Genomic DNA, 25,494 nt, shown 5'->3' with positions numbered 1-25,494 from the left:
TTAATTTATAGGAATATAAAACAGTGTTTTGTAGGGTTAATTGTTAACACTGTGGCTCGTGAGCAGTGGTTCTCAACCAGGGGCGATTTTCCCTCCTAGGGCAGCATGGCACTGTCTGGAGACAGTTTGGTCGTCAGAACCAGGGGTGGGAGGGGGGCGCTACCAGCATCTAGTGGGTGGAGGCCAGGAATGCTGCTAAACATCGTGGAGGTACAAGGCAGCTCTACAACAAAGAATTAGTCTGGCCCAAATGTCAATAATGCCACTGTTGAGAACCCCTGCTCTAGAGTTTGCATGCTCTCTGAACCTCTTACCCTGATACTTAGGATCTTCTCTAGTCCACCTGCCTTCTGCAGAGCATGGTCCTTTGGTTTTAACCTCCTCGTGTCCCAGCCAACAAAGATATCCACCATTGATCACTTTCTTTTGTGTCTTTCCATGGATAGTCCATGAATATTGAAGCATATATAAGCATATATGTATAAATAATGTTTTTTGTAAACACACGAAGAGTAGCACATTGTACACCCTCTCTGTCCCTTGCTTTTTTCACTTAGCAATATATCATATACATCAGTACTTGTAAAGCTGTCTCATTCATTTTTATAGCTGCATTTCACTGTGTGGATGTACCATAATTTATTTAACCCCAGGACCCTGTGAATATCCTCGTATGTACATCAGTTTGCCCTTGTGTGAGAGCACCTGTATATTTGTGGATCTGTTTCATAATAGCCTGTCTTTTTCTCTGTTTCTGGACCTTCATGTACTCCCTCCCCTCCTGCCTCTAATTCTGATTCTCCCCTTCGTTTCAAGATCTGGCTTAAAATGCTACCACTGTTTCCTGAAAAGCCCAGAGTTTTCTTCTTCTTTCAGTTCCTCTACTTCTTGGCAACCCACCCTTTTGGAATTTGTTCCTTTGCTGCTGTTTAATCCTTTCACATGTTTATCTGATTTTTTCCCCGTCTAGACTATAAGTACTCCTAAGCAGGAACTGTGGCATACACATCTCTGTGGCCTCTCTAATGCCTCCCTAACCCAGGCCTACCTGGAGATTGTTGAATGAGTGAATTCCCTCTTAAAATGTGGGCATTTCAGGCTCTCTGTGATGAAGATACTGGATGTCATTGGATTATATCCAGTTTTTAAACCCAGTATTTGGCATAATCCAAAAATTTGTTCATTCCTGTGAACCAAACTAGGTCCTAAAGCAGCTTTAGATTCTCAAAGGAGACCATTTTCTCTTCTCTCTGAACACCTCCCCCCATGGCCCTCTACCCACACCAGGAAAAAAAAAAAAAAGACTCCTACGATGTGTGTGTGAATGCGTGTTTTAAAATGTACTGCCTCCTTTAGGAGGTGTTGAATCTGTAGCATGCAGATTCTAGGGCATTAGAAAATCGACATTCTAGATGATAGTTTAGGGTTCTCAGAGGTGTAATTTATTTTTCGTATCTTCTGAATTGTGAAATTGCTAACTGCTAATTTTGCATGGTTCTTAGGCATTATGGCATTTACAGAGAAGGAAGTAGTTGGTAGAGTAGAAAGAGAAAGGGCTTTGGAACCACACAAAGCTGGGTTCAGATGCCAGCTCTGGCCACACTTACTTGCTCCATCACCTTGGACAGAACCCTCCATCTTTGGGAGTCTCAGTTTTTGTGAGATGCTAAGAGGTATGTAGGATTGGGGAAAGGGTGGCCGCAGTCCCTCCTACCCTGCTCTGTCAGTAGTCCACCTGAGGAAAATTGTTGTGCTTTGTCCATCAAGGTTCTCACCACCTCGAATACACATACAATCTCGTAAACAGGGATTAACCCCTCTATAAGGGAGATTGGAACCAAGTACCCCCTTGCCCACTACTCCCTTCTGTTTTGCCATCTGTGAGCCCCCTTTATATAGAAATCCTACTGCTCGCTTTCCTCATCTGTATTGTACCTTCCTTTGGGTATTTTATGAGGATTGGCGGTGGTGTATGTAGAACTCTTAGAATAGTCCCTAACGTATGGCAAGCATTTCATCATTATCATCATTTTTATTATATCAATATTATTATTATATTTTAATGATTTTGTTTTTAGATACTTGACTTTATAATCATTGGGGGAGGAAACTAGTGTTCCTGTTTGTGGACTTAAAATGCCCTGTCAGCTAAATGTGTTATGTCCCATTGCATCAGTGGTCCTCAGATTTTGTCATTCCAATACTGCCTGTTGAATAGTCCCTATCCTCGCCTATTCTTCTTTCTTATTACTGTAAAATGAAACTACTTCACTAGGATTAGTGAGGGAAATGGTAGTACTTTTAATGAAATGTCAGTAAAGTGATAGCCAGGTTTTACAAACCAGGATGAGTGATGTCTCAAGCTGGCACATTCGGATGTCAGCATTATTACCAAAAGCCTTCGATGCAACCTGGTGGACCTAGGCTTTGAGAGTTGCTGCTTTTGTTAGGGTAAGAAAAGACTGACAGATGAAAGTAATCTATGAATTGTGGAAACCATTTTTAGCATTTAAATGAAATCTGGATAACCACCTACAGAGTGCTAGAATTAAGAAAGAAAAATAACTCTTTCTGTGTGAACAAAATAAAACAATATAGCACCCAGCTCACCTGCAGAAGGGTAGTGGGGTAGTGGAAAGAGCCCCAGATAGAGAAAGCAGAAGCCACTGTCCTCACTTCTCATCTGCCACTTAACTAGTGGTGAAATCTGGGGTAAGTCAGTTCCTCTCTAAGCCCCAGTTTCTCCTCTTGTAAATGGAAGGAGTTGGTGGTGATCTCTCACGTCCTTCCAGCTCTGAAAACTACCAACTCTTTTGATCAACACAGTCTTAAGAGATTTAGAAGGATTCTGTTCCTCTTAAGTTTCCAAAACATTGTCCAAAGTAGTTGCTTCTACTTTGTGAGTGGTGTCTTCAAGTGTGTTTCTTTCTCATGGAGTCATATCTGATGGAGAAACAAGACCCAGGACTGTGAGTTCCTTAGGGTTTGGCACATTTTGCCTTGTATCATCTTGAGTGTTAGGCTTCTGTCCTTGAGGCAGTATTTTTACCACATTATGCTCATGTTTTCTTTCTGTTTCTGCTGCCATGCATCCATTTGAAAGATTTCTTAGAGTTTCTGGCTCCCCTAGGAGTCTTGGGTTAATTTTTTTTCTTTTAACCTGAACGCAGACTCTGTATTTTATACTCTTTATGTTCACACATTTTCCTTTTCAAAAACATCTCTTTTGGGGATAGTTCAAATGTGAGATGAAATCTTGTGGGTGAAGACATTATTTTCACTAATTTCAGGTAATGTGTGGAGTGGTTTAGAGCCACACTTTTATATTTTGATGATTAAAAAAAGACAGAGTGCTGCTCTGTCAACAAACTCACATTCAGGTAGAGAGGATACTCATGTGAACAAATAATAAAATAATGTCATCTGTGCATTAATAGAAGCAGGCAGAAGGCAAGGAAGGGGTAGAGAGAAAGGGTGATTAATCCGAGGATGGTAGGGGTGGTCAAGAAAGGCTTTACAAAGTGAGGATATTCAAAGGTGAATACATGTTTTCCAGTGGCTGAAATAGTGTTGAAATGAAAGAGAAATACACGATGCAAAGGAATTCCCAGACCACATAGTATATTCAGAGGAACACAAGCAGTGCTGTGTTCTTACAGCATTAAGTGTGTGTATGTGTGTTGGGGTGTGAGAGGAGGTGAGTGATGGCAGTTGAAGATGTAGCTATGGACCAGAAGATCCTAAAAGAACCTTACAGACAGTGGATAACCATTGAAAAGTTCTAAGCAGGGGAGTGGCATGGTCATATTTGTATTGTAATGGCAGTGGGCCAGATAGATGGGAGGGGTCTGAAATTGAAGGCAGAGAGGAATTGATGAGGTTCTGTTGTATTAGAGAAGTTGTAGAGGGCCTCAGCCAAGCACGGGGTGGAAGTAGAGAAAGTGAGGCGAGGATGGCATTTAGGACTCACTGGGAGGTCAAATTGAAGCCACTTAATGCTTTGATGTTTGGAGTGAGAAAGGAGTCTAGGGTAGCTTTGGGAATTAGATAGTCGTGGTGCTATTCGTGAAAGGTACAGCAGGAGGGAAAGCAGGTTTAGGGTGGAAGCTGAGTTGGTTTTTGATGTGTTAACTTTGAGGCTGTAGGAGTCCCGGATGGGGAAGTTGGAGACGGAGGTTGGTAATTATCAGCATGAGAGTAGGACAGGGGAGAAAAAGAACAATGATGGGAGCCCAGGTGGTACCAGGGAATCACTGTGCTTCAGTGCAGTGGTTTAGGGGGAGCTGGTGGGACGAGGAGTACATGAAATACGAGGAAGCTAAAATGATGGCTCCGAATAATGATGGCACATACTGTGGTGGAATCTTGGGTGTACTGCCCTCATTAGAGTAAAATCCTCTCTCTTCTCTCCTGCACAAAGTACATCTTGTCACACTGGTCATCTGCTTTTGTTATTTTCTTATTTTGTCTTTTATCTGGCTTCTCTTGGCTTTGAAGTCTGTCTCACTCCTACCTAATCTGTGGTTAAATCTCTGTATGTCTCAAATTATAGAATATAGGATTTTCCAAGGCTAATGTGGTTTTAAGATAAGATGTGTTGAACAATTTCTTTTTCTTTTCAATAGAAATCTTTCCTTGAGTCCTTTAAATTGTGTCTCGGCCACACATAAGCTTTGTTTTTTCCCACTCTCAAATTATATCCTGTCACTTGGTTATCTAAGTGCTTTATCTTTTAGGCATTCTGTGATTTAACTGGAAATCACAGCTCTGGTTAGCCTCTTAATAGAATAATTTGGTTTTGTAGAAAAATATGAAGTAACAATGAAAGGTTTCAGAGTCTGCCTGCCCAGACTCTTAGGAGTGCTTTTTTAACTTCCCTACATCCTCTGTTGGCTGTAGGATGGAGATTTTTTTTTCATAAAATAACAGCTATCTGAAAGTAGCCTTGGGAATGATAACTACCGGGGGAAATACAAAATTTCCATTTTTCATCTTCCTGCATCTAATAAGGAATATGACTATACATCTAGCCAGAATTTGCCTTGAGGGTGACTCTTTAGACACAAGGCAGATAAGATCTGCAGGTGTGGGCCATTGAGGGTAGGATGGGGGAAGGTGGGTTCTTACAATATTGGAAATATAAATAATGAGCGAGAATTGAGTGATATCTGGGAAAGGCATTTAGGAAGTGAACTTGTTGGGAGATCTTTAAGGCTAGTGTAAGTCTAAAAGATAGCACCTAAGAATTAAGTTAGATAGTAAATAATTCTTTGGTATTTCAAAAAGAATTTAAGATTATGATCACCAAAAAATATTTTTAGAATGAGATCAGGAAGAATTCACTGCTCAAGGTTAGGAGCAGATTGTTGTCATTTGAAATTTATCAGAGGGTAGAGAAACCAGTGGGCACTCTGTCCTTTCCTTAAACAATCACTCTGAGCTACTTCAGTTAATGCCCTTTTAACAGTATTTGTTTAGCATCTTTCGGTGACCATAGATTGGTTTCATGGGGGTCGGTGGACATCCTGATGTTGACTGCAAAATTGTGTATGTTTTGCCTATTTTTGTGGGAGATCTGTAGCTTTTGATTAAATTTTCAAAGACATAATCTGACTCAAAAATGGTTTAAGCTCAATTTTACATGTGCAGTGTCTGCTAGATGCTGCTCTGTTGGAAAATGTAACACCGAGACTGGAAAGGAGCAGGCTCTTCCCATTTATGGCAGTAGCTAAAGGTGAAAGATGAAGTTATTAGAATGAGTTCACCAATGAAACCGTCTGGGCCTGGAGTTTTCTCCCTGGGAAGGTTTCTGGCAGTGAATTCAGTTCTTAAAATACATGTCTGACTATTTAGACTTTTTGTTTTATCTTGTGTCAGTTTTGATAGGTTGTTATAATGGTTACACAATTTGGAGTTGTGGTTGAGGACTTGATCCTTAGAGGTTCTTCATAAAGGTGTGTACTGATGGAAGAAGAATGCCAGCATCTGGACACCTTCCCTTGTTAGCAGCGTAATAATCTGCAGCAGTTACCATGTGAGTTAACTGTCTTCACAGTATTATTATGTATGATGTAATTATTATATACTGTATTATATTGTTATAGTATTGTTGCATACTATCTTATAGATGGTGTAAAGAAGTGGAGGGAGGTTAAGAAGCTTGCCCAAAGCTCCTCATCTTGGTGACTGGCAGAACTGCGATTTGAACCTCCAGAGCCTATCCTCTTGTCTGCTGTGCCATAATGCTCTCCTGGCATCAGTCTTTCTAATAGGAATGAGGACTAAAAATCTCTAAATTTGGACTTCGGCCTCTGTGCTATGTTCTTTTCCTTGGGCTCCTCTAAATAGGTAGTAAGGCCTTTGATAATGCTTTCCATGTACCTTTTGATTGCTTATTATTTTGCCAAATAATAGGCTTTGGGGTTAAATATTCATTTCTGCTTAGGAACCAGCTTTCCTTTTACTCCCTCCTCACCCCCCCAGCACCTCACTATCCTATGTAATAATTAAATAGCCTTTGTGTTATTCTCAAATTAACAGTGCTTCTTTTTAAAATACCTTTATTATAATATGATTCCTGTAAACTACTCATATTTCAGATGTACAATTTGATGAATTTTGGTAGATGTATACATCCATGAAACCACAACCGCAATCAAGATAGCTAACATTTCCATCACACCCCAAGAGGCGCAAATTTCAAATTCCCAGTTTATCCCTTCCCACCCCCTTTAGTCCCTGGTAACCAGAAGTTTGTTCTCTGTGTCTCTGAGTCTTAACAGTGCTTCTTAACATTTTCCCCTGCCCTACCACTCCTTCCCAGTAGGTAAGAGTGTGCGGTGACTCGGGATGAGGATGCACTCAGGAGGAAAGCCATGTAATTCAAAATTCTCCTCTCTTCCACCCAGACTACAGTCCTGGAGATGACTGTATCACCTGAGTTCATGAGCGCCCCACCCCCCGTGCTGACACCCCCCCCCCCCCCCGCCACTTCTCTCTCTCCCCCATCATTAGAAGCAGGCGAGCTGTATCAGCAGCCAAAAGGATCCTTCCATTGCTTGGTTAGCCTGGATTTGGAGAAAGGGAGTTAGATGATTTAAAGGTCCCTCTGTCTCTTTGATGGCCTCTAATCTTTGAAAGCACTGATGTTTGTACAGCCTGTTTTTCCTTTTTGTGGTCCTTCCCAGGTCGCCGGTATAGACAGAATGACCTGAGTCACTTACTTAGCTGTGTGATCTTGGACGAGTCTTACTCTTCTTCAGCTTATTAACCACTCTAACCTCATAAGGTGATTGTGATGTCATTGTTGTTGCCATTATTCATGCCACCACCTTGGCCGCCTCTGCCAGACTTACCTTCCTTTGAATGGATTAATCTGTTTTTCTGCTCACAGTGAAGTCTTGCTAGCCTGAAAGTTTTTTGTCTCTTTAAGGTGACTTTCTATATCTTTGACGGTTGATTTTTAACTTTAATTCTGTCTGGGAAATTTTATTTTCAAGTCTTGAGGGGGTCCTGTAAATCTGCAAGTGCCCGTGTGTGTATAAATATATATGTGTATATACACTGCCCTTTTAGTTCAACTGCCATAAAAGTTTTCCAGATATGACTTGCATATTAATATCCACACTGTATTAATAATTTACCATTTCTCTCCCGTAAACATTCTCTTTGAAAGAATCTGACAGGGATTTTACTGTGTTTAGTTTTAATTTAATCATTCTAAGGAGTAGGTTTTTACTCAGGAAGCAGTTAGCTACTCGTGATTGCTACTTGCTTCACTTACAAGCTGTAGTCCCTCTGGCTTAACTGCTTTACAGATTGTTCAGAGTTTTCAATATACTTAAAATGGTTTGACAGCTGTGACTTGCCTAGCACTGATCTATCCAATACTACCATTTCATGGTGATGAGAATATTCTTTCTCTTTCTCCACCCCCCATGCCCCCAAGCAGAGTTTTGCCGGATAAGTTACAGTATTACATTCAAGTTTTGGTTTCTTTTTTCTCCTCCTTTTTAATTTAATCTTGAAAATATGGTTGGTGGTGTAAGCAATACTACTGGAAAAATCTACCAGGAAAGTGGATGATGCAGTGATCGGGAAATATTGCTGTAGTATATGTAAGTGGGTCTTCTCTCTGCCTAGCACTTTGGTGTTAGTTTATACGGTTCAGTCGTCTCTCTGCTGCGGAGAGTCAGAAATGAGAGAGAAGGATTTATTGGTTGGTTCTCTAAGGAGAAAGCTGGTTACACTGCAGTGGTGTATTATTAGCAGGAAAAAAACGGAGGAAATGAGTGCCCTCCTTGTGGAATTCTCAGAGACAGTAATGTTTGAGGCGAGAATTTGGCAAGAAGACAAGGAGCAGGTCATTTCCAGGAGGCAGTTGGCTTCTGACCAGTATTAAAAGCCAAACTTGATCTGCAAATGAAAACAAGAAGACATATGCTATCTAGTGACTTCTGCAGAGGAAGTTGCCTCTGGAAAGTGAGACTAAGATAAGGGACTGTGGAGCAAAAGTGTAGTGACCGTGATGACTAGAGAAAGGTGGGGGTTAGCCTGGCAGCGGAGGAGGGAGAACTCGAAAGACCAGGGCTTAAGGCGGAGGCAGGTCTCCGGGCAGGGGCGGGGAGGAGCAGTGCTGGGAGGGTGGGGGTGAGGTGGGGTGGGGTGAAGGTGAGGGGTGGGGGTGACACGTAGAAGAGAGGATGTTTCTGAACAAAAACCGGTCTGGTTAGAACTATTTGGTAAGTTGGAGAGCAAGTTTATTTTTTAATAAAATGGATGAGCAAGGTATTTTGGAGAGTGTGATGTTTCCTGACCATTCAGAAATTACAAACGGATTGAGGCTGGGTAGATGGTGTTCAGTAATGCGTGGGCTACTTTGAAATACCATGGAATTTCCCTTCCTGAAGAGGTTAAGGCTTTGCTGAGACTCGTAGAACATTCTGGAATAATGCTGGCCTCTTCCATTCGTGGGACTTTAGGCTCTTTCTCTTAGAAGTTAAAAAAATTTGTTCAGCTTAGACAGTAGATAAGGTGTTAGAAAATTGAGTTTTGTGTTTGTGCTGCCATTAGGTACCATGTGGGGAGTCTGTTATGCCCTCTTCTGGAAAGAGAGTAGAATAATTGGAAGGCAGTGGTCTTTAGAAGCACATTTAAAATGGGAGCCAACAGGGTTGGTGGGTGGTTCTTGCCCCTAGAACCCTCTCTTGGCTTCTTTCTGAGGAACTTAGACCCACACTCCTTCCTCCCCAACCCCAGGATGAGGCTGGCACCCCTCAGTGAGGCAGGGTAGGGAGGGTTGTTTGTCTGGAGTGGCCAATCTTACTCAATTCGTTATGAAGCAGTAGTTTCTGGTAAAGAGTGATGTTACTCTCTGGTCAGATGTAGGTCAGGTGTGTTTTTGTTTTCATTGCTCACCTACTAGCTCAGGGCTTTGTTTTACTAATGAATGGGTCACAGACAGAGACGCGGACACAGAGTAAGGGACAGTGACAGTTTGGGCAGTTTCCTGTTTATTTTCTGTAGTTTCAAATAAGAACGTATACTCAGTAGCCAGAAACGCTACATGGGGAGCCTCAGATGTTCTGAGGTTTTTTTTTTTTTTTTAAATTCAAAATTCAAGACGTTTAATTTTTCTTTTAGCGTTAGCTGATTTTGAACCATAAAGTGTCCAAAGCAGAGGTCAGACCACATGTGTTTTCAGTAAAGCCCCGTGTTTTTGCTGTTTTAGCAATTTGTGCACTTTAGTTCTTACAGAAGTCACTTAATCTACCAGTTTTGGTACCTTTCAGGGATGTAGGACCTGCAGTCCCTGCATAATGAAATGTAGCAAAAACCTGGTATCCCGCAGCTTGCCTGTGTCTGGGACTGGGAACGCCAGCAGTACGACGGCCTGCTCTGTATTTATACACAGTAAGCACTATGACTATTGCAGTGTTTACACCTCTATTTTTGGATTCCAAGATTTAATATCAACAATCTTCACTTTTGGATTCACTGCTACATTTCCAATTTTGGAGACAGTACAATAAAGTTGTCTCTCTGTGTGAAATATTCCCCTGTGATGGTGTGTGTGGGGATAATGGACTCTAGAGAGAATTAATTTAACATTACTGTCAACCGCTTCAGCAGGTAGAAAGTTGCCTCTCACTTTGAGCAAAGTTTTGTCTTGAAATAGAAACCGGATGGAAGTGGAGGGCTCATGGTTGGAATTTGTGGGTAATCAGGTGCAGAGGCAGGGAGGGCTCTAGATTACAGAGGTCTTGGCAAGCTGAGTAGCAGAGGTTAGACTTAATCTTGTAGACAGCAAGCAGGGAGTTGCTGAGATGTTTGAGTAGGAGGTGAAATGTAAATGATATTTTTATTTTTCTTTCTCGTGCCGCACAAAGAAAGTTTTCTGCCAGCTCCTTTATGGAGGTGTTAGGCTGGCAGATTTAACTCTGGATGGCCAATGGCAGAGGGCTGTTGTCCTAATCTTGTCAGATGGTAAAAAAGAAAGAGAAAATTGAGAAGAGTATGGAAAGGAACTTCCATCTTCCCTGTTTTTTCCTGTGCTCATCAAAGAAACTTTGGAAACCAGAGAAAAAAAATTATCCATAGTTTCATTATTTAAATCCAATCATTGTCCACATTTTGGCCAATTTTCTCCAAGTCAGTTTTTTAAAATGAGGTTTTTCCCTTAAAAACTTTTGAACATGCTTATATGCTATACAATTTTAAGAAAAGGTCTTAGGCAGTGAACGTTCAATGAAGTTAACAATTTTATACACTCATCCGACCATAATCCTGTATCTAGAACACTGCTGTCACTTAAGAAAATTTCCTTGTGCCCTTTTGCTGCTTCCCCTTGTTAATTTTTTCCCCTAATCTTACTGTATATTTAATTTTGGATTAAAAATTTTCTTTAGATTATGATGTAAGCATGCTTTCTTTTAATTAAATATCTTTTAAAAACATCATCTGATGTCTGCCTAATAGCCCATTATGTGGATAAACCATTGTTTACTTAACCTTCTTCCCACTTTGGGACATTAAAACTGTCCCCAAATTTCCACTATTAAAAGTAACATTGCCATTAGTACCAAAGAGACATTGTAAAGGAATGAATAAAATGACTTGCTGGTAAGTTGCATAAAGTAGATAAAGGAGAGGAAGAATTTAAGAAGATTCCAAAAGGTTAGACAAAATGGGGAAGGTGAGAAGAGAATTCTCTTATAGGGGAAAGTGGAGGTCGATGAGGATGTGATTGGTTTTGACTAGATTGAATTTGAGATCTAGTGAGATGTCAGAACTGCTCTGTACATAATTGGAAATAATGGAGATAAGGACATCCTAGTGCCCTGGAAACAGAAGTCAGGGGAGAAAAGGTGACAGAACTGGGCATTGAGAGAAGAGCATCATGCCAGACATTCAGCTTTGCTCGACCTTGAGTTGTGGTGCTGATTTTTCTTCTGAGATTTGTGTACGTGTTCATTGGTTGAAAATGACGACTTCGAGGCATTCATTTGACTTTTGTATTCAGTATTCCAAGATCCAGAATGCACTTTGCTTTCTGTTTTGCTTCACACTAGGACCTCCCAGTGTGGTCGGTGCTGATTCTGAGAAAGAAAACTGAAGTGGGGTTGTCTCACTTTACCTTGGCTGAGGTTAGGGCAACCACCATTTAGTTTTCTGGTGATTCTGCTGAATTCTTTCCCACTAACGGGGGATTGATGTATTTGCATAAGAAAATTAAATTGCTTAAATTAGCAGAAGTTGCTGGAGAATGGAAGAAATAATTTAATAGGAAATAATTGCTTACTTTTGAGTAAATAGTGAGAATTGAACCCGTGTGTAGGTTTACTTCCTTTATCTCTGAAACCACACAAAAATTACTGAAAAGAAATAACACCCGCAAGAACAAAGCAAAATGGAGAGGAGCTCTCAGAATCAACATTTTGGAAACGGGAAAGCAAATGAACTACAAGGTGGTCACTACCTTGGCTGATTAAAGAAAGCGGAACCCTAACCAGCAGCAAGGACAGTTCAGATGTAGCCAGCTCACACCACGTTCTCTCCCAGAAGGTTCCGAAAGGTAGTTTTCAAAGTAAGTGTGCTTTGGAGACTTGGTGGAAAGTCTGTATAAGAAGTAGCTGGAGCTCCTGAGCCTACTCAGTCCCCCCAGACCAGGCAGCCAGATGCTCCTCCCCATTCCCAGCAAATGACTGAAGGTTACTCTGGAGAGGCTGAACTGGAGGGACTCTGGATGCAGGGACACTAGGCGCAGGTTCCGAACAGCGGTGCCTTTCTGAAAGCAGGGAAAGATCCTTAACCCTCTTCTCCATTCAGCTCCTGGATCCCGGAATCCCTAGTCTGGAGATGGATGATTCTTCTCTGGAGAATCAGACAAGCCTAAAAGAAAGGACCCAAAGGTACCAATTAGAGGAGCATCCCTAGGGGGATGAAAGAGTGGTGGTGGTAAGGAAATAGCCCAGCCAGTCTCACGACGGGCAAGCCGGCTACTCAGTGCCACCCTCTCATACAGGGCTCCCTTCTTAATGTGACTGGGTGTGGCACTGTAAGAACGCAGATTATGTGCATTTGAATCCTCTCTCCTTGCACCCCTGACATTAATGCTATCAGTTAGCTTTGTGTGATTTTGAACTTTGTATAAATATACTTGGAGGGGGCTCAGTTCAGATGTCTTCCTCTTTCCTTTGCATCCTGCTACCCTCTCATCCTCTTTTCCTGCTTTTGTGGCACTGCTGTCATCCGATGGGCATGTGGTAGGTCAAAGCGAGTGGAACAAAAGGCTGAGTCGTTTGCTTCTCATGATTTCTCCCTTTTGTTTCCTTATAATGAAATGTTGATGTATTCCTCAAAGCTATACCTCGTATTTACTTTTGATCTATATTCAGATTCTGTTGATTCTCAGTTGTCAGTGCTCTGATCCTTCTAGAAACTGATCGTCTAAAGGGATCAAATTGTTTTCAGAAAAATCCAGTTACACCAATTGAGCATAACAATTATCAACTAAATACTGCTACTGACAGCAGCAGCAGTAATAACAACAATGAACACAGAGTTTTTTCGTCTGTATAAATCTGAACAGTGTGTATACGTAGTGGATTTTGGAAGAAATACCTGATGAAGGCAATATAAGTAAAAATGATGGTATCTTTGTGAGTTAGGAAAATTGTACATGCCCCAAATTTCTACTGCTTTAGTCTTATCTTTTGAATTTGGCTACATATGTAAAAATTCTAATTGGGCAACATAAATTTTTAAATGTCTTTTTTTTATTGTTTGCTCTTCCCCTTCTTCAACTGATTGCTGAGTTTCCTTTATCATTTTAAGATGCTCTTTCTGCCCCATTTCAGAAATCAGGTTTAATAGAATAGCTGCTATGTCCTAGAAAACCCAATTAGTACAGATTTAAAATATGACATTGAGGGGGTAACAATAATAAGGTTGTAATCATTGACTTTAGAAATCTTTTAAATCCTCTTCTAGAGTTCCGGATGTTGTAAAACTAACCCCACAACTGTCACAAATGCATGTTTCTTAGTCACGTGTAAACAGTGCTGTCTTTGGTTCTGGTTCAGTGAATGTTTTCTCAAAGTTACAGAGCTTTGTCCACAAAGGTGGTTTTATGATAAAAATGTGAACAACCTTGCTCTGAGTAGCTTGACCACACATGTGTGTCACAATATTTCAGTCCCTATTGTGTTGCTAAGACCTTTGCTTATGGCGGACAATGGCATTGTGTAGGTGGTTTTGGTTCAAGGAATCATATTTAACTCAAGCAGGCATGTTGGGAATAATAACTCATGGAAATGCTTGTGTGAAAATTTTAATTGCATCGATAGTATTGAATAGCAATGACAGTTACATATTTGTTACGTTAGAGAATAAAGTGACACCTGCAGTTGATGCTTATAATCTAGGAAGTTGTCAGACTGATTTAATTAAATTTCTCCTCTTTAGAATTAGTGCTAAGGACTTCTCTTTATGGTAGAAAAAGGGACTTTAATGGCTTCACAAGTTCAGATAACTTTTAAGCAGCCTTGTCCATTCACATAGACAGTGAGGTTTAATACCTAGTCTGAAGTGGAGACCACAGTAGATTTATTGTGGTAATTAAAAGATATAGTTTGGCTTTAGAAATAAATTATTGATTAAACAAATTGCCAGTGAATTAAATTAAATGCTAATTGAAAGTTTAAAAATGTTGCCATTTGTTTCCTGATCAAAATATCAGCTTAAAAGATATTTATCTGCTCTAAGTCCCTTGAGCATAATTACAAATGCTTTGGGATTTTTTCCCCTGTCTTTTTATTTATCAATAATTATTCATCTGTAATTACTTTAAAAGCGGCTGAGGGTCAGATTTGAAAGGTTCTTTATCATTGGGACCATTACGAGTTCTTAAATTTGGTGTTATCAAAAGTAACTTTGACATTATACGTATATTACTTATTACTTTTATGTTATAAAACATGCAAAATAGCATAGCAAGGTATCTAGGAAAATACAGTTGGAATTTTAGTTTTTAGAGTTTGAATATTTAATACAAATTTTAGTATGTTTGGAAATAGTCTTTAAATGTCTGATTTAGAGATTTAAAGTAAGTTTTGTTTATGTTCACATTTTTTATTGTATGTAATTGTTTTTAAAAATTGTATCCTTGGTAAGTATTGATGAACTACTATGAGATTTTCCTGTTGTCTTTCAAGATTTAGTTTTATCATATCTATTTAGAAGCATCTTTCGGGCTAACACAAAATACTATGAGAATAATTCACAATGACTTAGCTCCAACATTGTATTTACTGGGTTCTCCCTCTGGTTCTAAATGCTTGATTAAATCGCTTTGCTTCTTTTTCAATACGTGATAGATTATGGAACGAATGAATGAATGAATGAATGAACTGGATGCAAAAAACTCAGGGATATCATTGTAGCTGTTACTTGCACGAGGTCTTAATACAAATAGTGCTAGAGGAATAATGGCACTTTGAATTTTGCTTGAATGGTCTCTCTTTAACATCATTCATATAGTGCTTTTTTGTTAGAGAATTTGCTTCTTAGATGTAATCCCAAGAAAATTTATCTTATAGCTATGAAGTCATTTTTGTGTTTACAGTTGGTATACTTGCAGTGTTGCATAAGTATATGAAATTATAGTTTCACAGATAAAAGAGGGAGAAATCTTTTTGATGTTAATTAGTTCACCTGCTTTTATCTGAGGAAGATGATACTTAATCATCTGGAAATTATTATTTTAAAGCACAGGGAAGATGATTTAAGTTGCCTTATGATGCTGTAATGAAAGTTACATGCCTGGTTTACCCAAGCCTTAAATGTTTTTTCTCTTTTATTTTTTACTTTTTGCCTTAAATGTTGGTAGTGCTAACAAATAAATAACTAAAGGAAGTAAAAAGTATTTCTTTAATGCCTTTTAAAAATACTTTTTGGTGGGGAGGGTGTAGCTCAGTGGTAGAGGGCTGCTTAGCATGTGTGAGGCCCTGGGTTCCATCCGAGTAGCTCCATTAAAAAAAAAAAAAAAGTAACCAAAAAGTAAAGAAAGCCTTTTTAATATTTCTTTAGGTTAAATAAATTTTTTTTAAAGTAGTACTGTATTGTTCTTACGTTCTGTTTTGTTCATTATTAATCTTAGTAGCTACTTAATGAGTAGCTACTAAGTGCTAGCCACATTCTGTTCTTTTATAATGTGCCTGTTATTTTCCTCAAACTACAATAACAGCAAAATGTCAACCAAAATCATGGTGTAAAATTACTAGTTTCTAGGGAGAGAAAGAGATTGAGGACAGTGAGTTTGGGTTTTTTTAGGTTTTTTTTTCCTGCAGTAATTTAAATAACTTAAAAATATTAATAGTTGTATTTTGATACTGCAAGTTAAAAAGTACTAAGTTGTTTGTTTTATCAAAAACTGATGGAAACATGCTTAAACAATTTTCCTCTTTTTTTTATCGGGTCGTGCACTTAGGAACCTTTCAGTCTTCTCTTTCACATTTGGCCAAGACCTTGACATTTATTTTTTTATACCCTAGTTAAAACAGTAATCAGCAGTAAACCAAAGAACTGAAAAAAAAAAGAGAGCAGCCAGCCCCTCAAAGCAAGCGGCTGTTAGGTCCTGGGCCTTGCCTGCAGCGCTTCCTGCCCCCTGCCCCCTCTTCCCTGGTATGTTACATTGCCAGTTCTGAATCACAACTGAGTTGTAACCAGTAGAGATTCTTAATTAATATTAGTGTTATTTTAGGGTTGTCAGATTTAGGAAATAAAAATACGAGGTACCTAGTTAAGTTTGAATTTCAGATAAACAACGGAAATATATATATATATATATATAAATATATATATATATTTAGTCTAAATATGCACTATATGGGACATACTTGCTATGTGGTGGGGAGTGACATTGGTGGCTACTTGTGGTCATGATACATTCGCATAAGCATGCAACCGCCGCTACCTATTTAATAATGTTACCTACTTAATAATTCCTTTAAAACCTAGGCTATAAATCAGAAGTGGCTGCAACAATAGAGGAAGATTTAATGGAAGCAAATTTATTATTTTGGACAGGGGTTTTTAACCATTTCTAGATCTTGGAAGTCTTTTGAAAATCTGATGAAGGCAACTGGTTCTTTTCCCAAGTTGGACTTATACATGTAAAATATTGCAGAAAACTCAGGGGATTCAGAGGACCCCCTCTCCCTCATCCCTTCCCCTCAGCCCATCTCATGATAAATTTATGATTTTGGAGTTCAGCTATATAGATAAACTTGTCCATTCATTCAGTCCTTCAGCCATTCATTCATGAGCCAGACGCTGGGCATTGTGAGAGTCTCTGATTTTTAATTCTCTCCAGACAGTAATAATCTTGTTCAGACAAATTCAAGAGCCCATTTTCATCTCGAAATTAAAGGCATAACTCACATACCGCACGTCTCTATGGATTTAGGACTTATTTGGTGTGTCCCAAGAGGGTAAACAGCAGCTACCAAGTTTCATCCGTATTCCTCTTGCTTTAATACAGCTTTTCTTAATTTCTCTTTAGTTATCCATTTCCATTCTTATCTTTATAGTTAGAGCCACACCATTTTAAGTCATCTTTCCCCCTAGATCTTTATTTATAAACATTTCTTTGTGTTTCAGGGTAGCGATCATCTTTAATGGTACACAGAATTCTGCTAAGTTGATGTATTTATCTCATGTTGGACATAAAGGTTATTTCCAATTTTACACTCTTTGGAGAATGTTGCAAATGACTGCTTTAAGTTTTTCCATCTTGTCTTAAGTTAGTTTCTTAGGATAGATTCTCAAGGATGGGAGTGATGGTTCATTCATTCATGACATTTTTATTAAGCACCTATTATGTGCCTGACGGGGTCAAAGCCTTGGCCTTTTGCATGTCACTTGATTTGCTTTGACATTGTTTCCATTTGTGCTAGAGAAGTGCTTAACCAATTGATTTGACTATTAATTGTTTAGCCTAATAAGTCCATGCTTCCTCATTACTCATGGTGAATGTTTAGAAGTAAACTAAATAAAGGATTATAAGGAGAGCAAATCTGAAGAAATGGCAGTACGTGGCTAAGTGAGATGTACATGCCTTTGGAATTACTGTTTGGATTATTGACACAATTTGACGTTCTTTTGATGTGATGATAATTAAGAGATGAAGCTTTGACCCAATGAGAGGTTTAGAACACTGTCAGAGTAAAACATCTTAGGTTAAGTAACCTAGATTTATTTAAATCACTAAGGAAAATTTAAATTGAAATTTGGTTAAAGTAAAACCAAAATACAGTTTCATTGTATATCCAAACCTTTATTTTGTGAACATTTAGTGGATGCCTCATATGTGCTAAAAAACCAAATGTGAATATGACATTGCATAGTCTTAATTAGTGGGAAGAGAGAAACAAATATGTAAACAGATGTTTGCTGCAGCACATGGTGGGCACTGTAAGAAAGATTATATGTCCCAGAGTACAGAGGAACAGAAGTTTCTGTGTCCTTCAATCCAGAATTTTTCCTACAGAGAAGCCATTTCTCTTTTTTCATTTCTTGTCTTTTTTCTTTTCTTTTCTTTTCTTCTCTTCTCTTTTCTTTTCTCTTCCTTCTTTACTCTTTCTTTCTTTTCTTTTCACTTTCTTGATTTACTTTTACATCTTGGCCAGAGGGGGGAAAAACTTGTTCCAGAGTACAAGAAATACAGATGATGTAGTTGGGTTGAAGACTCAGTTTCTAAAATACACATATAGTTTAATGAAGATTCAAAAGCAACTAATTAAAAGACTTTTGTTCTTTTGATTATAGTATAGCTGACTGGTTGAAGAGAAGTCATTTGTTGATAGTTATTTGAAAAATCACTAGTTTCTTCATAAACATAATTTCTAATATTCATTGGAAGGGACAAAAGTAAAATAATATAACTGTGCATGCTGTAATTAGCCATAGCAAAAATATTCTAATACGTTAATTTTTTTTCAGTCATCTAAGTTAAAGGAGAGCAAAGAGGGTAGTCTACCCACTTTTCTAGAACACTGTGGTAGAACCTGACAGCCTGGGTTCAGCTGTAACTGCTGGTTACTAACTGTAACCTCAGATCCCAGCACCACCTGTGCTTCTGTTTCTTCAGTGGTGAATATTGGATAATAATAGTACCCACTTCATAGGGCTGCTGAATCCAATAGATGCTACTCTGTGCTCTTGTTTTTCCTTCTTAACACACTCTTTTCTCCTAGCTCCTGAGACCCCCAAACTCTGCTTATTTTCTAATATGACCTCCAGAATATATTTTGAATCAGTCTTTTTCTGTCTTCTTTGCTACCGTTCTAGTCCAAGCTGTCATCATCTCTTGCCACTTTCATAGGCTTCTAACTTACCTCTTTCCTGTCTGTTCTATACACAGCTACCAGAGTGATATTTTTTAAAAAGCAAAAATCAAACCATGTCACGTCTCTGTTTAAAATCCAGTAATGGCATCCCATTGCGCTTAAAAAAAAATCAGATCTTTCCGTGGCTTACTCATCTGGGCTCAGTTTCCAAATGTAGAAAATAGGGATAAATGTGACTTAAACTAGAATGTAAACTCCTGGAAGGGGCAAATTTTTATCTGCTTTTGTTCATTGCTATTTTTCAGCGCACAGAACAGTGTGTGCACATAATGGGCACTTAATCATTATTTGTTCAATGAGTAAACACATTCAGATTATGTGGGCTGCCAGAAGCCTTTCTTTTTCCTTCTTTCAGAGCAGCATTTTATAGCTTAGTATTTTAAACTGCATTATGTAGAAATTCCATCAAAGACTTTTGGTACAGTCTCCTCCTCCTTCCCAATCCCCCATTTTATTTTTTAGATCTGAGGATATATTTGGGTCTTTGGGAGAACATAGACAAGTAAATAGAACAACAAACAGAATAGAAATTGGAAGAAACCCTGAGTAGGTTACTGTAAAATAATAGTAACAGCATTTTAAAAATTAAGCATTTAACTGTAGAAATCTTGAATATATACAGAAATAGTAGAATCGTATAATGAACTCTCTTCTCTTTATGACCCAGTTTCAACAGCCAACTAATGACCATTCTTTGAGCACCTAGGATTTAATTTGGAAATTTGGAAATTTCTCCTAGTAAAGAAATACCCAGGGCATTGTTACTGTTTTATAAACCGAGAACCGATTAGGTAATTTTAAGGATTTTCGGTTCTGAAATATCTTTTCTGATTTGCTTTTTGTAATTTGTAATTTTGTAATTTCACCGTTCGTCTAGCTGTGAATTTGCAAATTGTGAGTTTGCCTGAGAAGGGAAATACATGAAGCCCGTTAGCAGTTATTTGTATCTTAGTGTAAATTGATTACTTTGAAGCATGCTTGACTGGTAAGTAACCAAGCACAAGTTTTGATAGAAGTTATAAATAAAATCCCAGGGACCTGGCGTGGGGATGACCTTAGAAGGACCAGGAGTACTATTAAACAGAGTGTAGACGGTGCACCCTGCTGCTTTCCAGCTTTGCCTGGAGGTAGTCCTGACCTTAAAGCGGTAGAAAGAGATCCCCTTCTCATTTGGTGGTGTTTCTGTCATCTTCATCTGGGGTCCCTTCGACTGGCCGCAGAGACCTCGGGTAAGGCTGCTGAGGAGGTGCCTGCACTCCAGCTAACGCTGCTGCTTGTTTATTTTTAGGTATCTTGCAATATATTCCGAACTCTCCCTCCTAGCGACAGCAATGAATTTGATCCAGAAGAAGATGAACCTACCCTTGAGGCATCGTGGCCACACTTACAGGTACTTTGAGCTACCATTTATTCTAAGAAAAAGAGCCATTAACTCATTAGCTGATTAGCATGGGAATTCCTTGAAGGCCTTTATTCACCAAGAAATCAAATTAAAGTACATTAATGGAAAGCTCCAGAATGCTTTTGATGTTTCTTACTCTCGATAATTAGGATGCCCAAAGAATAAAATAGTAAGTGTTGTAATGCTTTAGGGTGGGCCCTCCCGGGTTGCAGGCCCAGCTGGCAGTTCTTTTTATTGGAGCCTCTGTGATCCTGCCTGCTGGAGCCTCAAACAAGAACAGAACTACTTTCACATTAATATTAGTTAGATGTGATTAGGTCACAGAGTACATACCTCATTTTCAGCAGTGAGGTACCCTGGGGACTTTGAATCCTGTCTTCTTGATAACCACAAACGTGCTTCTTTAGCCTGGAAGGGCAAAAACAAAATTGCAACAGCTATTTCCCAGTGTGAAAAGAGGAGCAATAGCTGAGAAAAACCTTGTGTGAAGGCCAGTTTTGTTCTCTTGCAGCAAGAAGGCCATGTTTTCTACTCATACTTACGTGCCCCGACAGATCAGGGACATCCCAGCACCCCCCTTCCCTGCACCAGCCCTATCTGCATTGTATTTACTTATCCACATCAGACCATTTCCAATCTCCTTTCCTGGCTGCCTTCTTTTTTTGCGGCGGGGTGGGGTGCGGGTAATTAGGTTTATTTATTTATTTATTTTTAGAGGAGGCACTGGGAATTGAACCCAGGACCTTGTGCATGCTACCACTTGAGCTACTTGAGCTATCCCATCTCCCCTCTACCTGGCTGCCTTCTTTCAGGGCCAGCATTTCTCAAATGAGTAGAACAAGGAAATGGGAGTGTAAAGAACGTCAAAGTCATCTTTCCATTCAGTTAGAATGTTCTCAGAGGCTGGGTGACAACTTGTGAGGAGGGAAAGGATGGTAGAGAAGAAATATAACCTTGTAGATTTTCACCCCAAGACAGAGGGCACTGCGTCTTTGTAGAAGTGTGTTCGTGGTTACTAGTTGGCTTTCTGAAGGGCAGAAAACTATGCAGCAGGGAGGTAAGGTCTAGAGATTCTAAGGGTTTATTTTTTTCCCCAACTTTCAAGGTGGCTGCAGAAATACATGTATGCTTCTTTCCCTAGTTACACAGACAGATTTCAGGGGCTCTGTTTTCTCAGCTCCTACCTAGGCATATTATACATATGTATTCCTGCTACCGATGCCAAGATGGAGTAAATTAGTTAGAACACAACTAGTGATTTCTTAAGGTGCCAGACATGACTATTTGCAATCTAAGCAGTTTGCAAAACTATTTGTGCTTTTCTCATGGTGTATCCCAGATTGTGACAAAAATCCAAAAAAAAAAAAAAAAGGAATTCCTTGTTTGGATAGGTGGACTTCTTGCCATCGCTTAAAAAATATTTATTTGTTTTACATTGTCTCTTTTTGGGAGGGTTAAGTAATTAAGTTTATTTTTATTTATTTACCTCTTTTTTTAATGGAGGTACTGGCGACTGAACCCAGGACCTCATGCTTTTTAAGCACACACTCTACCCTCCCCACTCATGTCTTATTCTTCATGTGTTCATAGAAATTCATAGAAGTGCAGTGTAGTCTGGAAGAAATTTGAAAAACAGAACAAACAAAAGGTAATTTCTCAGGAAAGTCTTACATATTGTGGTAGAAAAGACAGGGAGGCTGATATCTTCAAAGCTTCAACTTGTTGTCCTCTCTATATCCCAAAGAAGAGATAGTAGACCACTCTTGCCATTTGCAAGAGCTTTTTGAATACTCTAAATCATGATCACCATAGATATAAATTTCCCCTAAAGTACAATAAAGTTTAACTCAGTATTTCAGTTAATCCTTCCTAAGCTTAATGACTCTATAAAATATGGGACCAAATTAATTTCCAAAGCTATTAATCTGCATTCTGCCACCAAAAGTCTCTAGCTTAAACCATGTTGTGACTCCAGGAACATTAACCATTAGTTCATCTGAAACTCTTAAAACCAAAGCCACTGTGAGGAGTGATGTTATAAGACCTGTATGTACCCTTATGGATGTAGAGTCACAAATTATATCTCGAAACGGCTGGTTTCATCTGTGTTGATAGTCTTGTTGGAGCCTGTAATCCTCTCGCCCCTTCTTTAGCTCGGGAAAAAGTGAGCTCTGCCGGATCAGCTCAAGAAACTTAATCTTAAAATTCACAGTCCACCTTGATTCATAGCAAAGGTCAAGTCATAGACACACTCTTGGCCTTAACCAACTTTTGCTTTATAGGGAGTCTCTGTACCAGCTCCTGACTTACCTCATAAGTTCTGTGTTTTCTTTGTACATTCTGACTCCACAAATCAGTCACCTTTCCATTTTCACTGAGAAGTGGTTTTAGTACTGACAGGAGCCCTCGCTGAGTGATTTCTTAAGGAAATCTCCTTTTCCATTCATGAAAGGTCATTCACGTCATAGTGACCCATCACTAAATTCAACATTTTACTTTATGATTGATTCACAATCTATTTTTTTTTTGACCAAAACATAGCACTTTCTTTGACCTTTTCACTTTTTCTTAACACCAGCATTAGCGGTATGCTGCTTCTACTGGACCACATTTTATGAGAAGCATAGTGTTTATGACCAAATCTCTGACAATAGTAGAGAACAACAAAATCACATTGTGGTTGTTAGGTGATTGGCTCAGCTCCTTGCCTCACTAATTGACTGCTCAAACACACTTTGATTTAAATTTATGGTTCATACAAAATTGCTCATTATAATAAGTCATGGATCTTTGAGGATTTTTGAAAGTAGGAAAAAGTATTAAATCCACAAGTTTTTAATTCACATATGTCAAAAGTTCTTCTGTATGTGTGTTATTTGATTTTTTCTGTTTGTGTTGGGATCTTTTAAACTGGTATCCTGTGGTTACCATGGTTATTCTTTGTGTATTTTCTGAAACTGGGTCTGTATTTCTAGTGGAATATGATTTTCTAGAACCTCCACTAACAATTAAGGGATTGTTTTTAATGCTTTACACTTTAGACTGCAAAACCGCAATGCTGAAGTCTTTCTACTCATGTTCCTTGGAGAATTCACTCATGTGACCTTGAAAAGTATTTTATCCTCCCCAGTCCCTAGTCTTTCCCTTTAGGAACTCAAGGAGACTTTTGATTCTGAGGCAAAATCTGTCTCCTAAAGTAGAGAACATCTGTGCTTATTAATAAATGTGTCTGAAGTGTTTCCACCAAACTGTTTCAAACCATAACTGCTTTCAAGGGACCAGAGTGGAGAGGACACTTTGCCAATCCCACTGGAAAGGCCTGCCAGCCCACAAGTCAGGCCTGGAAGATGAGAATCTCTTTACTTTGTGGGAATCAGAAGAGAGATGAAAGCCCATTCTATGGGTTATTTGAATAAGGGTGACATTCTATTTGTAAAACTTAGAGTTGAAAGATTAATGTTTCCAAAAAAATAGCAATTCTTTTAGGGGATCTTTGAACTCAGGCATTTTTATGACTAGAAGTACAACTTGGCAATGTTCAGATCCCTGGGAAAGAAGTTTTTCTGAATTCAGAGAGTTTCAAAGAGAAAAACAATTTTATAAAGAAGTAAAATCCTAGTGTGAATACCTTATATCAGTGTTAAGTTAGAGTCTGAAGCCACAAGTCACTATATGACACATTTAGGTTAGTGTAGCTACAGACCCTTGGGGCCTCTGAGACCTGATTTTCAGTGACCTGCAAGGTCAAAACTAGTTTTACAATAATACTGTGTTATTTGCTCTCTCACTGTGTTTGACATGTGCACTAATATTTGTAAAAGCAAGGGTGTTTAAAATTGCACAAATCAAGGCAGTTGTGCCAAACTGGCTGAGTAGTTGCATTCTTCACTGCCATGCACTTACAACTTCAATGAAGAATGTCCTTGGAGAAGCAGCAAAAATTATTTTATTAAAATCTTGACCTTTGAGTACACATTTAAGAAAATACTCTTCGCAATGAGATGGGAAGTATACATAAAACACATCTGTTGCGTACCAAAGTGCAGTGCTTGTCTTGTGCTGAGGCATTGTGTGATTTTGAGCTAAACTAGCTGTTTTTTGGTGAAATACACCATCTTTTAGTTGCAAGAATACCTGAAAGCTGTGGTTGTTCCTACTTGGGTATTTGGTAGATGCTTTCTTTGAAACACAGAATACAACTGATGAAATGAGAGCATTTGAGCAAAATTTAGAATTAAAATTTTGGAAAACTTGTGTCTGCCCTTTATCTGTCACTTTGAGCTTTATAGCTCCTCAAAGCTTAGGGTTTTGTTTTGTTTTGTGTTTTTTTTTTGATAAAATTGGAGATATTAAAGAATGTGACTTTTCCTGAAACTGTGTAATGAAGTGTGTCAGCATTTGAAAAACCTCCATAACTCAGTGAACCAATGTTTTCCAGTTGGCCAATGAATGATGTTAGGAAACTGCATGGGTAAAGATCATCCAAAATACAAGACACATGATTGGAATTTAGTGTAACAGAGTATGAAAAGTTCATTGATACGGTTTCAGAGTCTACACTGAAGCTTTTCTTTAAGAAATGACTGTTGAGTTCTGGCGTAGTGTCAAAGAAGAGTATCCACAATTCTGTGAAAAGGCTATGAAAGCGCTCCCCCTTTTTGATACTAGTAGGTCTGTGTGAGGCTTGATTTTCTTTATATACTGCAACCAAAACAATATATTACAACTGACTGAATACAGAAACAGATAAGAATCTGTCTTCTAATATGCCATGAAAGAGATTTACAAAAATAAAAAACAATGCTTCTTTTCTTAGTAATTTTTTCAAAACAAAGTTGTTTTTCACAAAAATATATTGATGTTAGCGTGTGATGTATTTTATTGTTGTAAAATAATATACAATTATAAATAAAAATAAATATATTAAATCCATAAATACAATAAATAATAAATATATTAAATATGTAGTAAAATAATAAATATATTAAATATAAAGTAATAAATACATTAAATATATAAAAGATAAATAATATTAAATATATTAAAATTTCACAAAATATAATGTTAATGTGTGATGTATTTTATTGTAAAATAATAAATATATTAAATTAAACTTTATTTCTACTTTTATATTTATGTCTCATGTAAAACAAGCTTTTTGGAGTCTTCAATAACTTTTAAATG

General features: G+C 38.4%; 1 protein-coding gene across 3 annotated transcripts in view; it reads left to right on the top strand.

Moving 5' to 3' along the window:
* Positions 1-25,494, top strand: part of PPP2R5E (protein phosphatase 2 regulatory subunit B'epsilon) — a 132,333-nt gene that overhangs the window by 69,795 nt on the left and 37,044 nt on the right. For all 3 annotated transcript variants that reach the window (XM_006206977.4, XM_006206976.2, XM_072963184.1), the window contains one exon: positions 20,197-20,298. In XM_006206977.4, the coding sequence (XP_006207039.1) occupies positions 20,197-20,298 (102 nt within the window). The remainder of the gene's footprint in view (positions 1-20,196; positions 20,299-25,494) is intronic.

This window comes from Vicugna pacos, chromosome 6 (genome assembly GCF_048564905.1).
Source record: "Vicugna pacos chromosome 6, VicPac4, whole genome shotgun sequence".
Lineage (NCBI taxonomy): Eukaryota > Metazoa > Chordata > Mammalia > Artiodactyla > Camelidae > Vicugna > Vicugna pacos.
The sequence above is the reverse complement of the archived record's forward strand: the minus strand, read 5'-3'. Positions and strand labels throughout refer to the sequence as shown.